An 18,590-nucleotide genomic window follows, 5' to 3' on the forward strand; every position below is an offset into this window, starting at 1 on the left:
TATATTTTGTTACTAACAAATTTTTTCGTTGTTTTAATCTGATATCACAGCCCAATGGATTTCGTCAGTGTGGCTAATGTAAAGTTGGTTTATTTTGATATCATTGCTAATTCTGGGATGGTAACAGGTATACTATAACTGAAATATTCTTTATTTTAACCTCGTTAACTGTTACAGAAATTAAGATAAGTGATTTATTGCTATTGTTTGGTTTGCAATAAATTATTCTAGAAGTAATTGGTTTGTGATATCGATATATGATATGAACTTGACATTTATTACAGTTAAAAATGGTGATATAATTTTAGGATAGCAACGACATACGTCATTTAATAATATAGTGGTATACATACATATAGAACTGACTTTGACATTCAATTATTACTTATTATTTATAGAAGGTTGCATGTTTACATAAATTAGTTTTTAAATTTAACATATTCTTCGGCATTAAAGAAAAATCTTTTTTTCACTCTTGATTATGATAGATTAATACTAAATTTTTGCGTGTCATAAAAAAATCGTGATACAGTTTTCCTTGGGTATATCAGTTACAGGCAGTTCACGTGCATATGGCAATAATTATATTTTTAGTTACACGCAATGCAAACAATAATTAATGCAGAGGGCTTTCTGTACGAGGTCGAGCCCCCATAACATAGCAATGAGGTAACGGGAGAGGTGCGTTCAGTCGCCACCCATCGTGTGAGCGAGGTGCCGATACCACGCCGACACCAAAGTATCGGCACAGCCAGCCTGACCGGCAGTCTGCGCCAAAACGCGTCGGACGCCCCACGTTGGCGCCTTCCCGCCCAGGCGAGCTGTGTTCTCTGCCAACCTTTCGATGCTCTTCGCTCCGATCGCCGTTGAGGCGATGAAGTGCAAGGAAGAAAACTGCGAAGTTGGTGTGGTCCTGGAGCACAACTCCCTGATTGTGTTATCTGTTAACAAGACAATAGTCTGCCTCTGTGGAAGGAACAAAAACAATCCATTTGAACGCGGGTACATAAATTTCAGTTAATTTTACCCAAAATATTTTATATATTTAAATTGCTTACGTTACTTTCTATGTTTGATTCCTTTCATTAAAATTCACTAATTATTTATTATATTCATGGAATATAGTTGTTCGTGGTGAAACTAGTTTTCTGTCATACCAACAGCCATCAAGGTTGACATCTACCTGTCAAGGTAAATTCTTTGCGGTACGCATTTTACTATTGAATGTTCCTAATCAACTTGTCGCGTCTAAATTTGAACAAATAGTTTAGATATATTTAAACATTCATTGTTAAGATCGGTCTTTCAACAATACAAAATCTATTTAGGTGGTAGAGTGAATCAACCAACACGGACAAAAAAATTTAATCAACATAAGGAACTATCGTTTCTCGCAAGGTCATGAACGTTGGTACAATGCCTTCTGAACGGAAAAAGGTCGTTTAATATCAAAAACCTACTTAATACACCGCTATAAAAAAACGTTTTAAGTACATGATTTCCCAAAGGTTGCTACAACGAGCAAGTAGTATTTGGAATCGATCAACATCGCCTTAAAAGACTGTCTAGAACAATAAAGACCTTGGGGGCGTACCTACGTTTAACCAATGAGTTTCATGATTTATTAAATAGAGTTGGTCACAAAAGGAATACTTTAGCTTTATGTAGGTATTATTAATAGATTTAGAAGCAATATTTAATGTTCAGTTATTACTGTGAAAGTTAAATATTCATATGAGTTAATAGTTATTTGACAAAGTACCATAATGTCAATGTCACTGTCAAAAGTCTCAAAAATTTGGTAAGCAAATCGACTAGGGTTAAGAACCTTCGGTATCGATAATAATTTAAATGTAACATAACGAATTCAGCAACAGCAAATTATCTTTTTGAAGTTAATTCACACCGAACAATATTTAAAACTTTCTCAGTAAGCTTTGAGAAACAAGTTATATTATTTTAACGGGTGAAAAAACAAACGGTACGTCTTAATGACGCTGATGACTTTCTTTCCATGTTTATATAACCGGCTGGTATCATCCGTTCATAAACACAGTCTTGGATATAAACAGTGCCTTACAGAGAATCGATTCACCTGACCAAGGCTGAGAGATAAAAACTTATGTATTAACATCTCGTCTATCTCGTGTTACAAGCGAAGATATTCATGTTCTTTATATTGTGTGATCTATTTGTATATTTGTTGAAATTTTATAATCTCTTACATATAAATTATCGACGAATTTAATATTTTGTAAATTTTGTAAATATGAAACGCAATATCAAATTCTAATAACTGTTAGGTCGTTTTCGATAGGTAATTGCTTTGCTTAATTGCCTGAATTCACGAAAAAGAAGACAATTTTGTCAATATTATTTAAACACTATTAAATGTATGAATATATCTCTTATATAAAAAAGCCACTTTCTAAATTGTAAACGCTCAATTAAACTAATTTGTCAATTTCAAATTAGCCAGTCGCTGTTCACTGCTGTCACACTGCGGCAAAAATGAACCTACCTCCTTATGCTTTAATCTAGGAGCTTGATAAAATATGAATACTAGTATAGGTTTTATTTTACTTACGATATTTTTGAACTACTCACGTTTCAATGTAATTCAAAAATTATAATATTATTTATTATTATTACGTTTAAAATAAAACCATATCTATTTAGCAATATGTCATGTTTTTGCATGTAATACTTTCCATCTGTCAGCTGTAATGTCTACTAAATGCTCGTTGATCGCAATCAACTCGAGCATTGCGTTATCAATTCTTTATTCTATGTGGATCATATTAAAAATATGCCCCCATTGACTTCCATCAATGTTTGACGTCAATGATCACAGGCTGGCGCTTGCAGTGTAAATATTACCATGCATTTCCGATAACAGCACATAACATATAAAACATTGATTTTTAACGTGATAATAATTGATATCCCAAAGAGCCTCTAATGAGAAATTCAGTTATAATTGTTTTTATGCTTCACATTTTGTAAGTATTATAGGAACAGCTTGGACTCTTTTATTGCTTTTAGAATAGTTAAGTAGATGAACAAATGCTATCATTTGTTACAGTTTGTTATTCTTTCCAAACAAAGTTACAGTTCATAAATGATTGGTGAAATTTAAGGTGTAAAGTTGCAGTTCAAAAGTTTGTATGTGACTATTGCATGTCGGAAATGCTTGTTACATCTTTGTGATGAATAAGACATGGAATATTTTTATGTTTTATTAAAGAATATGCCTTTGGGAGACTAGAATCTGTTGCTATGCCACTAACATTGGCAGTATCCTCTAGACGATTCTCAAGGGTAACACAATATAAAGGCTTACTACCTGTGTTTTTTATCCCATATTTGAGTTAAAGCCCGAAGGTTTATTTGTGTTAGGAACGGACTAAGGGCAATGCACCTTCCCTTTCTCCCTTGCCCTGTAGCCCTACTTTGTCTTTTTAAGTTGCAAGAATAAAATCTGCACCTCTTTCTCTATACATGTAATGCCGTGGTCGATAGAAAGAGATGCAATATTAATGGTTGTTGCGTTTACTTTATCCACAGCCGTTATTGTAAATGTATGTACACGACTGTGCATTCGTATTTTGTGGACTTTGAACTCGGTAGATGGTGAAATCTCTCCCCCAGACATACTATCAGTGGAATCAATACGGGCATGTTTTTATCTACTTCAATAACTTAGTCCACGCTATCCAGTGTTGGAGGCGTGCTCAATGTTTACTTAAGTTGTCATTATTATAATCATACTTTTATCTCCTGACCTGACTATCTAACTGACATTAATATGGTGATGGATATATTGTACTAATAGCGATTAAGATGATGGATTAAATGTCAAAATTTAAAACAGTCGCCGTAAATCTTTTAACAAGACTCAAATATTATATTATGCAACTATATTCGTATTCGACAATTTCAACTCACAGCCAATATTTCACAGATCATTGTAAACTTTATAGTATTTCCTAATTCAAATCGCCGGGACAAACCAACGGTCGCTATGGGTGCGTCATTATTGTGACGATAATGTGACAACCAATACTCGCCGCGATACGTAGTTTTTCACGGAAAATGGCCACATCGTTTGATTCCGCTCCCCCCTTCCTCCGACCCGCAGCCCCCTCTCAACCGCACTGGCGCCGCCAACAGATGCGAGTATATAAAAGCCCTGAGCGCCCCTCCACTTCAACTCAGACGCATGGAGTACTCCGTAGAGGTCGTTTGGCACGAGCGAGCGCTTTGCTAGGCACCTGCCGGCCACACTTAACGATAACATTCTAGTCACCGCGCAGCTGAAGCTCGCTTAACGCGGTCTACCGCGCGTTCCTACGAGCAGTGATATGTGCAATAGTTCTACTTACAAATAATTGTGATAATTTATTTAAATTAGTTAATAGATATACGCGTTTAGACCCTTATTCGGCTGTGAGTGAAATTGTGAATTGAATATGTTGTGACTGCCCGATTGGAACTTGTTACCTGTGATTCAACCCAGTGTGTTCACATCTTCTTGCGCCGATAATCCATTCGTTACCATGGTTGGGAATAACGGAACTATGATGGCGATCCGTATCGTCCACAGCAAGCTGCGCAAGCGCGAGGAGCACTCGGCTTCGGTACACCCAGCTGAAGCTGTGCTGCAGGCCGCTCCGCAGCCACCATCCGAGCCTCTTGCCTTCCGTCAGCAGCCACTGTGGCAGTTTCCACCACCGCTGCCTCCGCCTTACGTCTATCCTCATGATCAGGTTTGTAGATGAAGTTATTTATTCTCACTTATGATACTTGACCCAAATGTTAAGTGATATTAATAACTTTCTATTAGTTTTTTTTTAATTGATTCGTGACTAGCCTAATACGTGTCCCCACCGCGCGAGAGAGAGAGTTGGTTATGTAGCATGACGATGTCTAAGTGTTAAATAAATTTAAATGTCGGGACACGTTCGCCGAGTAGAAAGCTGTGCAAGGCGAACATGTTGTAACCATTCGACCTTCTTTCTTAAAAGAACAAAGGAGGCTAAAACAAACAGCTGTTCTGCTCTTAAAATTGCAGTGTTGCAAATGCTTTAACCGAAATATAACGGTCTAATAACCGTGGCCCGTAACATTTAAAATGGCTCGTGCATCAATCGTTACCAACTGTTCATGATTTGTATTAACTTACAAAGATGCCACCAGGAAGTCTGAATACTAATGTGTCTTTGAATTCAAGGTCGGCCTTATATTTGTTGCCTTAGCGTTCAATTTACCATATAAGCCTCTTCGATGTATAAAAGAAATAATCGCAACATCCATTCCTGTATGTCATAGATGTAGTCAAAGCTTGTTATAAGACATTGTATTTTCAAAATGTATGGCCATGTTGATGCAAACAAAGGAGTCGTTTGAAATGCCAAGCGGGCGCGGTGAGTGAAACGACAGTTACAAAAGTTCCCGCGTTCTTGGGAATAATAATATTTAATGTTTGACGGGTCGACCTTCTTTTTACGTTTTGGTTAGCAACTGTGGCTTTTAATAGCACGAATGATTTGTAAAGGAAGTTGTTTGAACGCTGTACTGAGTGCAGTTAATGCAACTGTTACGCTAACGGCAAACTATTTTAGGTTACGGGTCAATGTAATGAATTAACGAATGTACTTCAATATTTTTTTCATCATATATTTATTCCGATTTTTGTATTTATTTTGCCTTTATTTTGTATTGCAGGACAACTTAATGCAGCCAATTGGTAACGAGCGAGCTAGTTTTCGCAGTTTACGCAAGAATATTGGTGGTCGATGGAAACGACTCGTCAAAAAGAAGCCTGAACAGGAAGTTTACACGATTCCACCCGAGCTCAAGCCCCAATTGAAGCAAATATACGTGTATTGAAAATATCCTAACAGAGATCGTAACGGCATAGAAGCAGGAACCTTCAATGCGTTATATCGGAGTTCTCTCACGAACTCAATCTACGTAATTTATGAATTCATATCGTTGAAACATATAATCATATCTGAAAATATTATATTTAAACAAGGGTTGACATTTCGGACCCACTTTTATCTTTGAACATATCCTTAACGATCGCTACTATTACTTCTATGACCAATATTTAATTTCTTTCATTCAATACTTCAATGTGATTTTATGCCTAGATGTATTAATAAGTATTAGAGCACTGAAGTTTTGAGTGTTCTTCCGAAATATTTGAATGTTGAATCAAGTGTGATAGTCAAATGAATTAGTTTATTTTAATTTAAAGTTACGAATGAAATTAGGAAAATGCGGTCGCGCATAATAGTGACGAAAATCCAATAATAATGTTAGGGGAAGTTGTTGCCTTGCATGTAATTGTAACTAATTAGGGCATTTCGTAGTTCATTAACTTATTGTAGACGCGATCGAATAAGTTGTATATCGATCAAATAGTATCACGAAGCTATACATACACGTAAGCTAACCTGTGAATGTGAATGAGAATTGAGTGCAGTATTTTATATCAAGCATTTGTTTGTGAGTGAGACTGAAATATTGTTCAAATTTATATGTAACGTAACACATGTTCATGTATCCGATCATTTTAAATTACATTATGTTCATTGAGAATTATGAATGACCTAGTTGTAATGTTACGTTATTAGCATGCTTTGAATAGTGTAATTTTTTTTCTGGTTTTCGCCCGGTCTCCTACTGTGATATAAAGTATCGATGAATAAATAAAAAAAAATGTATTTTTGAATGTTGAGTTTTAAATTCGCCTTGACCTTGTCAATTATCAGTAGGACGGGCCGCCGGTCGAGAATTGTGATAGCTCATATTGAGCCTGATATTCTGATGAATTAAGTTTGTAGCTAATAGGTACAACAAACTCAGCCATATATATTTTTTCGTTAAATTCTATCTGTTGCAAAGGATACAATGTTATAATTATAAAGACGTATCTTAACTGTGTGCGGTTACTTTTGTCTAGAAACTGTAATGTATCATTGACATAGTGAAAAATAAATTCCATCGTGATAATGGTTATGAAAACTTGTATTCTTTTACCTTTAATTGTCCCTATTCAATGAAACATTGTTAAACGGAAAGTTTTGACACATCGATTTTATTTGAGTACATTAAATAAAAATAAATGTGCCCCCATGAGACTGATCACAATATTTCTATGGATATAATATTAACTATTACTTAATACCTCATGTTATCAGTAACGTTGCGTTTAATGTTTTTTTTTTTAACGTATCCGAGCGAATAAAGGACACCAATCACTAGCAGTATAGCCCGTTCTATTTTTTAATAAAAGAAAACATGACTATTTGTAATTTATAAGGAAAAATGATTTTATATTATTATGTAACTTGAAACTAAACAGTGATCTATAAGATGTATGATTTTAAAAACAAAAGCCATCAAAAATGCCTGTGCCATCTAGTGAAAGTTTTAGATTGTTAGTTTACCATATCAAAATAAGTATTTAATGTTATATTTTGTTATGTAGATGGCAGTGAGGTAATATTTATTCTGCCATCTAGCAGGTTAAATTTGAATTTACTCAACGATATACTTACTTTCTTAGAGTTTAGTTCATAGTGACGGTAATAGATGGCGTTGCTTCAATTTTTTTAAATAAAGTGAACTGACCAAATGATTCTTTCCTGACCTTAAAATTTAAATGGTATGTCGAAATGAACATAAGGTTAGAAAGATTTTTTTTTTAATAACAGTTTTAGTAAATTTTGATTGGACTGTTTTTTCAATATATATATTTAATTTTATTTCTATAGCTCATTTTTTGTATAACTTGGAGTGTAATAACACATACAAGTATATATGTATTATATTTTACTAGTAGTTTTATACTAAGTAACCGCAAGTCTCCCTTTACGGGATTTACCCTTCATTCGAGTTTTAAAATACTTGTAAGCCTTTGTTTAGAATTTTGTTTGTTTTGAGTGGATGTGGTTACATAAGTACACGACTTTCTTTTGTTTTTTTTTTTAATTCCACAGGAGACTACCATAAATTTATTATCAATGAAAATATCAATCTGAATTACAAATGTTTCTAATATTCGGACAGTTAATTATTTTTAAATATAATGAATTATTATATTGTCGATTATTTGAATCTTTACAATCGTATTGAATAAGTATTTTATATTGAGACTTAAGTTACTTTCGAATGTCACTGTTAATTTTTTGTTCCGTGACCTTTAAATGACTGTAAAATTCAAGAATATGTTACTTCAATTCTCTATTTGATACCAATAAGAACATTTCATGAAAACGAGGAGACTTTAAGATATAACAAACTTAATAAATAAAGGGTAAGCTTAGTATAATTATGGTTACGATCAAGCTCATAAAGTTTCTTCCTGTGATTGACACATTTGCAGTAATGACGAGCGGTAATGAGGGGATCCTTTGGATACAATGAGGCTTATTCGTATCAACAAAGCGGACCACGTTCGCCCTCAGGGCTCCGCTATCATTTGTAGTCTTAAAGATAAATAGAAATCACAGTTGTTAAAGTGCTTTGATCCATTTTAACCATTGAAATGTAGTAGAAGCTTCTAAAAAATATACACAGTATTTTTTAAAATAAATATTTTTTGTTTTTATACCGGAAGCATTCTAGCCTGAAATAGGCTCTTATATTAAAAAAAATGTACAAGAATAAAATTAACTCTCATGTTTTCACTCACAGCTATAACTAAATGTTTATAAAAATTACGTGCGTATTATTGTTTGTGAAACGTAATTGCATCGTAATGGGCGTAGTAAATGTGTTTGAAATATTGTAGATACCGACATAACCATTCGTTTGCCATAGAAACTACATGTAACATAACGTTGTTAACTGAAATTGTCTTGTCATTTGTAATGTCTATAGTTTGAATTCGCCAAAAATCATAAAAATGCTTTTAGCATCAGTGTGTCGACGAGGTATTTTAACTGTAGGTAATTAGTTCTAAAGAAGCAAGCAACGTTGTTACAGAAGTCTTTGCGACAATATACTATTATTATAGTATTAAGTTTACACTGTAAATTCCTTTTAGGTATAACATCTTCCAAAGAGTATCAGCAAAATTTATTTCGAGAACAACTTTGTTGTAAATAGTATTTTAAGAGACTTTGTTATAAGACGTATATTATTAAACAAAAAGTTATTAAGTAAGTATGTATTGATATTATAAAATATGTGTTCAGATTTAAGTTTTGGACACTCGTATGTCTATTTTTATTTGGATGAGTTTTTTTTTATTTGAATACTAAAATCTTAAAGGTCCGGTCCGTGATATTATGAACCAAATATAATTGTAAAATTATATAATAAATATAAATCGACCAGCATAGAAGACATTCTTAGAAATATAAATATATTATTTTATTTCTTAATATTAAATAATTTGTAACATAAATTCGTTTCCATAATTCGTGTAGGTTATTTTTAATAAATTTGTCATGGTACCAGACGACACATGTTATTACAGAAGTAATGCTTCTCAAGTAATAGACTTTTAAAAGCTGGGTACAATTATTCTAATATGTTTAATTAAGTAATGAAATTTGATGGTAGTCTTTAGTCAGATAACTTAAACTGAATGAAATAACCGGGACGCCATTACGTGACAAAATTGAATTGACCCATTTATTTACCACTGTAGCATAAAATATACCAACGTTATGAATTTCTTTATTTACTTTTATCAACTCTTATATTAACTCGAACGGGACGCATTACGTTAATAAGTAAGAGTATATTTATCATTTAATTTGTATTTATAAAAATTATTTGTAAAAACCTAACTAATATTTATAGGTTTTAGTTTGTTTCGACCTTTAAAAGTGATCAAAATATATATCTGTTTAAAAGTTAAAAAAAACTTTTTGATCGAAATTTTTCACTTAACGATCTGAATTCGGTTGTTTACTTTAAATTTCAAAATAATAATACTTTTCTGTAAACAAGAGAATAAGGTCGTTAAAGTCATCGATATTTTTTAATAGCTGAATAAGATTTATATTTTTTTATGAAGTATTTTTTTTTATGAATTTCAAAAACCACTTCTAGAAGTTACGATATAACATCTTCGTTGAAAGGAATAAGGAAATTGGAGGGGGTTCTTTGTAGTATAGGGGAGCACATGTTAAAACTACAAGGTCTCGAGAGGTTTCGCCTTAAATATACATAGCTACGAACTACTTGTTTAAAAAGCGTTGGAAAGATATATGCCACAAAAATAAACCGCTTAAATAAAGATGTTACTGTAATAAGCAAGTGATTAAATAATTTTTCATTATGCTAATATTATACTTAACAAAATAATGGTTAGACTGTTAATAATTAAAAATGATATTAATAATACTACACTATACTACTGATACTTTTATACAATGTAGAAAACTTTATAAGTAGCCAGCACTGCTAACATTTTATTTAGAAGTCCCATTGCACAGTTAGTTCTTCCCGCATTCTGTACGAACTCCCAAAAGACTGAAAGACGTGGCTTACAAAACTTTATCGCTCTCCTCGCGACTATTGTTCCTGTGTTCCGGATACCTTGCAAAATGAACTCACGAAATGAAACATACGAATATTATCTTTTTAATGACACCGATGTTTCTGTTATTGAACTTCTGCGTATTCGATTCTGAAGCAGAAACTTTTGATACATCGATAACATTTTATACCGTTATATTTTTACAAATCCCGGAATGATAACATTCACAGAGAGTATTTACAAAGAAAACGCATTTTAACTTTCCGAACCCTTTAACACTTTTCGCAAGAACACCGTACTTCAGAGATTTTTTTCCTTTTTTAGGAATACGTTAGCAACATCCAATAATATAACAGATTATTTTTATGTGGAGACTATCGTTTCTCACAGCTTTACCTGCTGACCAAAATGTAGCATTTACACTAGCAATGTTGAGGCGTACACTCGTATGATTGTTATTCAAACATGTAAAAGCTACCATACTAAAATAAGCGAAATATTTTATAAACTTAGTGCACAACTAACGAAGAATACTTTTTGTTTTATCGTCCCTTGGGATCGAAGGCAAAGCTCTGACTAAAACCTTGTATGCCTATAAATTTAATCCAATTTTGCTGTCCTGAAAACCAAACTGAACTGTCGCAAAATTCCTAAAAAATTGTATAGTAGTTGTTGAATAAAAAATAATAAAAATCCATCTTTCTTTATTACATTTTTAAATGGAACGTTTCATGATAATTCACTACAGCAAATGGCAAAGTTGACAAAAGATAGTTCCTCCAATGTCGCGGTATATGTAGTTAATTTGTTTAGTGAATCAAAAAGACTTGTTCGTGAAGCAGATGTACCACCAATCTTCTTGCCAAGTGAAGCGCAAAAATAATATTCTTATCTCGATGTTAACAAAAGATATTATTCCAACTGACTTGCCAATATTCAACCATGCTAGGGGCGTTTGAAATGCGCTTCTTGGTATTATTTCTTCATTCTCGTCTGCATACGAACGAGTATTTTGTTTCAATTATATCCATCGTAATTGGTAGCATGTTTTGTTTTAAATACAAGATATCTAAAATTTAAAGCAAATATCAAAACTATTATACAGAGCGGACAGGGAATTGTAATATACTTAAAAATAATTCATTTAAAATTTCACTAATTTCATAAAAACAGACACGACTTGATTAATAAAACAGACTTTTTATTTTTATTTCAAGACATCCCTTGGAATAATTAAAGCCATTTAATTTGAAAATCCAATATTGAATCCCAAAGAAAATAAAACAAAAACAAACGGAAACAATCTATTAATTTATACGACTGTGAATAAGAACGTTATAAATGTAATAACAACGATAAAATTCAGCTTTGTTCGATTTTGGCGAATCTCAAAAACACTTCAGTTTCTTCAATTACTTAAAACATTCCCCAATTGAGACTTTTCATTTGCGATGTTTAACCAAGGGATCGAGTCGATCGACTTTTCGATTGACTTGAGCAGTTCAAAGGGCGGAGGGATAGGAATTAACGCAATACGGGACTTGCACTGCAAGAGAGACTTCAAAGGACGAAATCATTTTTCTATTTTACCAAAATCGCATTCAGCACTTGAAATAACAATTTGCCCGATTTAAGGGAAAGGACAATTCGATTCTAGGGTAGGCACTGAATTTAAACCCGATGCGTTTTGTTATAAAGCGAAGTTGGCTGGACTTGATTTTTTTTTAATTCAACTATTACGGTTATAAAGACTTATTTATAATTTCTTAATATTTATCATTCTGGCCATTACAAACTTCTCGTCGTTAATCTTCAGTAATTGTTAATAGTATGCCAGTTATCTTACGCTAAGAATAATTTACTAATTCTTAGGACACGATATGAATATTTCGCAGACAGCTTCATTAAAAACGAATGTAATTGGAATACAGTTTATAAAACAACAAGCGCCAATTACTTAACTCTTAACATTTGCTAATTGAAGACATCACAATGCAGTCAATGCTCCAACTGCGACGGATGGAATCACTGAATAAATAAATAGCCTGCCACCTCTCAGACACGTCGAGTTATTGACGATGAACATTGTCAATTATCAAACAGACGCCTTTTAATTTGTACTTAATAAATATCATCACCACTAAGAGATTGTAAATAAGAAATAACAATACATTCGTTTTATAATAAGATTATTTCAATATGTGATTTATTATAAATATTGTTTTAATTTTACTTACGATATTGTCGGAAAAACTAGAAAATATTGTTCCTGATGGTAAGTAAGAACGGTATAATGGTCAGAGTAAAGGGTAGGAATTTAGAGATTTAGAAAAAATACGATATTGTAATAGGATTAGGAAATAAGTATAAAGCGAGGTGCCTGGGGATTTAGACATTTACTTATCGAAATAAAATCATCTATTAAAGCTACATTATTCGTATTGTATCATGTCAGGATACGTATATGTTGTCTATTGCCCTGGCGATAGCCATTTAACAATTATATCTGAATTATAGCCAGTAAAACAATAAAAGGGTTCTTGTAACCGTTTTCTATAATTATAAAATGGTTGACTGACTCCCAAGCGTGGGAGCAGTTAGTCAAAACTTCAAAAGTAAAGTAGTAATTAACAAAGAATGGAATAGAAATGTTATTCAAAATATCATTATTAACTGATAACTGAATAGTACAGAAGTTACTTTTTTTATGCAGAAGAAATAGTCCAGACTGGATTAATAGGAGACAGGAATTGCATATGATTTTAATATATTTTTAAACTACCAGCAAATGCAGTCTAGCTCTTTATATAAAAAATATGTATCCTAGAACATAAAACACGTTTCATATTAAAGTTTTGGTTGCGTTTCTGAAATATTTATAACGACTTTGAAGCATTGTTTTAGGATTATTTGACTTTGTTTTACCGAATAATATTTTATCAGCATTTACCAGCCTTGTCCTTAAATTCCATTGAATATTTATTAGCGATATACTAATACATGACAGTGAATTCATAACATTATTGGACTAATAATGTTATGCATCCATTCACTGAAGTTCTCTTCCTATAAACATTTAGAGACCATTCTCTTTGTTACAATATGTTACTATTGTGAACGCTCGCTGTTATCTCTATGTGCTATTGCTATATGTCACTGACATTATTGGGATATAAATGAACAGTGTATAGCTAAAAAGTAATGTATCAATGCGGCCTCATAAGTGTCAAATCAATTAAAATAACATAATACATGGCATACAAAGAAATTAACAGTACGCAAGCTCTTATATTACAGTAGATGTTTCAAAAAAACATTTGCACATACGTTATACGGATAAAATTCTAAAGTCATGAATCTACAAATCCAGCCATTATATAATGTTCTACCTATCTGCCTTGTTTTCGCTTTATTTTACAACCCTTTTAATATATCTTAACACCACAGTATTATAACCTCTAGAATGAAAAGAAAAGTAAAAGTAATAACCAACAATGTATAAGCACTGAAAGAAAATGAAACCAAGAATAATAAAAAAAGCAATATAGTTCGGGTAAAAGACTTATTAAATATTTAAATCGTATTCAATAAAAACCAATCGGTAAGGAACTATGTTTTGATTGGAAACTTATTTTACCTTATATTTGTAATATTTATTTTGTTAGCTAACAAACAGACATTGACTATAAACATATTAATATTAAATTAATTTTATATAATGATTGTGAAAAATAACTATAAAATGTATTAAAGATGTCATCGGATTGAAATCCCTTGAGTTTTCATTTTACTTGGCCTACTTAAAAATAGGCAAGTCGTTTCAATATGGTCGTAGTATTTAAATATTCCAGATTTGCTCTAAATAATATTTTAATCTGAACATCATCACTCGGTTATAAAGGATATTTCACGGGTCTATAGCAAACGATGAAATTATCTCCGATTTGTAAAATACAAAAAAAAAAATCTCCTCAAAAAGGCATTTCACGTCTGATTAATTCAATCGTTTTTAGATTTCTCCCCGAAACGATCCATCCGTTCAGATTTTTACTTGTATCTGAAATATGCTATTATTATGTAAATCTATTTTGAAATGTGAGTTTAATTTGATTGTTCATATATTAAAACAGTGTGGTTAACTCACGAATTAACGCGAATATCTAACCAATCAAAATTAAACGATGTTTAAAACAATATATTTTTTTATTGAACTCGCATACCTAAAGTTTTTATAAATAATTTTCTTAAAGGAAAGCTTCTTTAATATCAATAGAAATAAGGGTTAATAAATATACATGCCATCGATGCGTAACAGTACTAAAGCTGCTTTATGACTGTAGCAATAAAAATGTTATGACATGGTTCGTTATACAAACAGGATAAACGGTGAGTTTGTCAAGCCGCGTTTTATACCAATATCGCTATATGGAACGCGAAATTTATGCAAATACAACGCTTTAGTATCGAAGTATTGATTTAGTTAGATGATACCGTGCAACGGTTACATTTTTACGGTTTCCTGACGCACTTGGACTTACGCGAACTTACTAGGTAACTTTTATTTGGACAGCCAGGTGATCTGAATAATATATAACGTCCTACTTCCAACTATAATTGCACAGTGAGTTGTTTGCCGTCTCGACTTAACGGCCTATTTTAGCGTTGTCCGCTTTTATTCCTTTCATTGTATAAAACCGTGTATTTATATTTTTAATGTATATTGTACTTTATTTCTTTGTAGACTCCGAGATGTATGTTTTGTTTTTGTTTCTAATTTTAAAATCTGGTTGCTACAGAGTTTCTAAATCTAATATCAAAATTCAATTATACTATAGTTACTTATATATCCACATTTGTACAAAGCTCGCAAAGACCGCCACGAACATTATTGTCACGTACCTAGTTGGAAGCAAACGATTTTCCACTAGCTATATTACAATAAAATAATATTATTTGAGTCAATCTTTGTATTATTGTTTTAATGTATATTAAAAGTTTAATATAAGACGAAAGTAAGCGAAATTAATATGAAATTCACGACTATTATTATGTAACTGAGTATGGAGTGTAAGAGTCATGTATGAATATTTATGATTCTTACAAGCAACAACTACTAAGTGCATTTTAATGAAAACCTCACGTGAATTTTTCAGCTGTATTATTTGTTAACAGCAAAATATTCAATCTGTTCAAAGCGGTGTTAGATGTAGTTAATAAGAGTAATATTTATTTCACATACAAACACATATTCATTTATATAAAGATCGATTTCGAATTATCATGTTGATTGTGGAAAATTAATTAAAGGAAGCTCCCTATTCCTTGGTGAACATGTCGCTTACACATCTTTAGTCGTGAAAGTGTTAGTGAACCAGGTAATGTATAACACCTCTCGTGATCAAAGACTTAGACAAAGTTTAAGGAATCCGCTGGAACCGCAGCGACCAGGACCGGTTAATCAGGAAATCTCATGTCCAACATCAGACATAGTTGAGGCGTTCCAACAATGAATGTGTTTTGACTGATGGATGGATATTCGTTGCAAATTAACTCTGAAAATGTAATATCAGTATTACATTATACGTTTAATATTATGGATTGTCAATAAAAGTCAAATAAACTGTGATAAATAAAAGAACTCGGTTAGACAATTAAGTATAGTATGTTATTAAGCAACGGCTTTAATATACCGTTGAAGCTATAACAATTGGTGTTCAATGCTTGCCAAAGCTATTTCCATAACTCGAGTGCTAGTCTTAACGTCGTAGATTTCAGTATAATCGCCATGTTTTAATCTGAGCGTCACGATAACTAACAGATTTATCTGATCAGATATCGGATAAAAATAGAATCCACTTTTGAACATTTGCTGTGTGAATATTTTTTTTTATCACGTAACACATATATATTTTGTTGTCATAATCTTTTTTAAGATTATTTTGTATGACACCAATAATAAAAGTAAGTTTTTAAATTATATATACTACTATTTATATATAGTTGATGACTCTAATATTGAGTAGATATTTTATATGTCATAAATATGTTTTTGAAACAATCGTTTGGTATAAATAACAGTCGGTAGTTGTGCTAGAGCATGATATAAATATTTCAGACTAGAGAATTATGTTTCTACCGATACTGCCATTCTGTACAGCGGAAAAGCGATCTTCGGATTGAGGCTGGATAGACCACAGAGGTTAGAAATTGTTATTGGCTTTGTCTATTATGCTTTTTAAATACTTAACATCTTTCTGTGGATTCATTCTGTTATCTACTTTATATGTTTGTTTAGTTTCATGGACATATCATAAGGGTCTATAAATATTTACCGTTTTGTCTACTCTTCCTATTTTTTGTTACCGATAAATAACAGATATATACATTATACATATATGTATTTTATGTATGACTTCGTAAGCTGTTTTGCTCTTATAAAAATATAATATTTTATTAAAATTTATTTTAAAAATTCACAATTATTTAAAGGAAACTTATTTTGTTTACTTAATAAATTACGACTGAAAAATATATCTGTATTTGAAAAAAACTATCGCTTGTGATGCAAATGTGTGTATGTATTTAAAAATAAATTACAATTAGTGTATGGTACAGAATACGAGCATTAGTTATTTATGAAATGTTGATACGGAAATTGTAGTTTTGTAATATTCACGAAGTACAAAGGATTAATATTGTTTGCAATTCACAAACTGACAGCGATTTTTATGTTAAATGTAAGACACTCATGCAATTAATAGAAATTGATTCCATTCATATTTCTCTTATGATTTTTAAGTAACAAATATTATACAATATAAAACATTATAGTAGCAATCTTTTACCGAGCAATAAACATCTTTAAAATTATATTTTTTTTAAATTTAAATTATATTTTTTAAAGCCTTCACTGTAAACATTCCAAAAAGTATTAAATACATGTATGATCCCATATCTAGATTTGATAACTGAATTAAACTCGCAATGAGTTTAAAAGAATGTGAGGCAGAATAATAATAAGAACAAGCGGTTTTTATGTCTAAAATTTTTCATCACCAGTTAGACCTTTAAAAAAGTTTGTTCAACTTTATATCGAACGTTTCTGGGTTTTTCAAAATAGCGTGTAATATTTAATTGGTTTTAATAAAGTAAAATAATAAACAAATATATTTGAATTTAAAACTATTTCGGGACAGTGGGCTTATCCGGATATGAAAAGTTTCAGAATTCTTGAAGTTATTCAATATCGAATTTTTTTGGTCCATATAAAAATTTATTAATTGTTCACTTTTCGCCTTTTGTTAGCTGTAACAGGATTTTGAATGAAACAGTTCACTTTAAGAAAAAGTAAATAACTTGCGCCCGTATATTTAACAAGTGCATAAAACTCTAGGGAGAGTGTTAGTACGTTCGTTTGATTCGACACCTCCCTTGAGGTTTGAACCCTTTCCACCCCTCGGAAGGGTTCGATACGGAATAATTTGTAGCTGTCTATGTTAGTATTTTAAAATATTCATAATAAAAATTTAAGACACTAAATATATATCTCTATATATATAGTATATTTCAGTATACTCACGTTTGTTCGGAACATTCGTGAGTTTTATTACTTAAGTTGGAATCCATAAATAGCCATACATCTTATTTATAAATTTCGTTCTTGTTATTGGTGTTTTTAAAGTTGTGCAAAGAAAAAGTGAATATTAAATAAGTTTTTCATAACCATGCCAAAATTTTTACTTTAATATTTTGTTATTAAGAACAATGCAAAAAAGTATGAGGAAAGAATTTGTTTTGTTTAAAAATCTAATATGATGTTAGCTTTCGCAACATACGGATTATTATTAAAGTACAGTCGCTATCAAAAAGTTGTTTATATAAAAAACTTAATGAAGTGTTACTAAAGTAAATGTAATGTCTTTGGTACATTTTTGTTAAATGTTTCAACGTATATCCAATTGGACGTGTTCCACCGCGCTTTCCTTACTGAATGTACTCGATGTAGACAACCGGTTTAATGGATTTTCCTTTTGTAACCGATAGAATTTCTACTAAAGATATAAATTAAACGTTAAGTCTTCCT

General features: G+C 31.6%; 1 protein-coding gene across 5 annotated transcripts in view; it reads left to right on the forward strand.

Annotated features, from left to right (window-relative positions):
* LOC116767120 (uncharacterized) overlaps positions 1–7,035 on the forward strand; it is a 103,234-nt gene extending 96,199 nt beyond the window's left edge. For 4 of the 5 annotated variants that reach the window (XM_032657298.2, XM_032657299.2, XM_032657300.2 and 1 more), the window contains 2 exons: positions 4,607–4,769; positions 5,728–7,035. In XM_032657298.2, the coding sequence (XP_032513189.1) occupies positions 4,607–4,769; positions 5,728–5,892 (328 nt within the window). In that variant the 3' untranslated portion in view covers positions 5,893–7,035. Of the gene's footprint in view, positions 1–751; positions 1,003–4,606; positions 4,770–5,727 lie in introns of those variants that run through there. The other variant, XM_032657305.2, reaches the window with a different exon arrangement.
* Positions 7,036–18,590: the final 11,555 nt, after the last annotated feature.

Source organism: Danaus plexippus, chromosome 10 (genome assembly GCF_018135715.1).
Source record: "Danaus plexippus chromosome 10, MEX_DaPlex, whole genome shotgun sequence".
Taxonomy (NCBI): Eukaryota; Metazoa; Arthropoda; class Insecta; order Lepidoptera; family Nymphalidae; genus Danaus; species Danaus plexippus.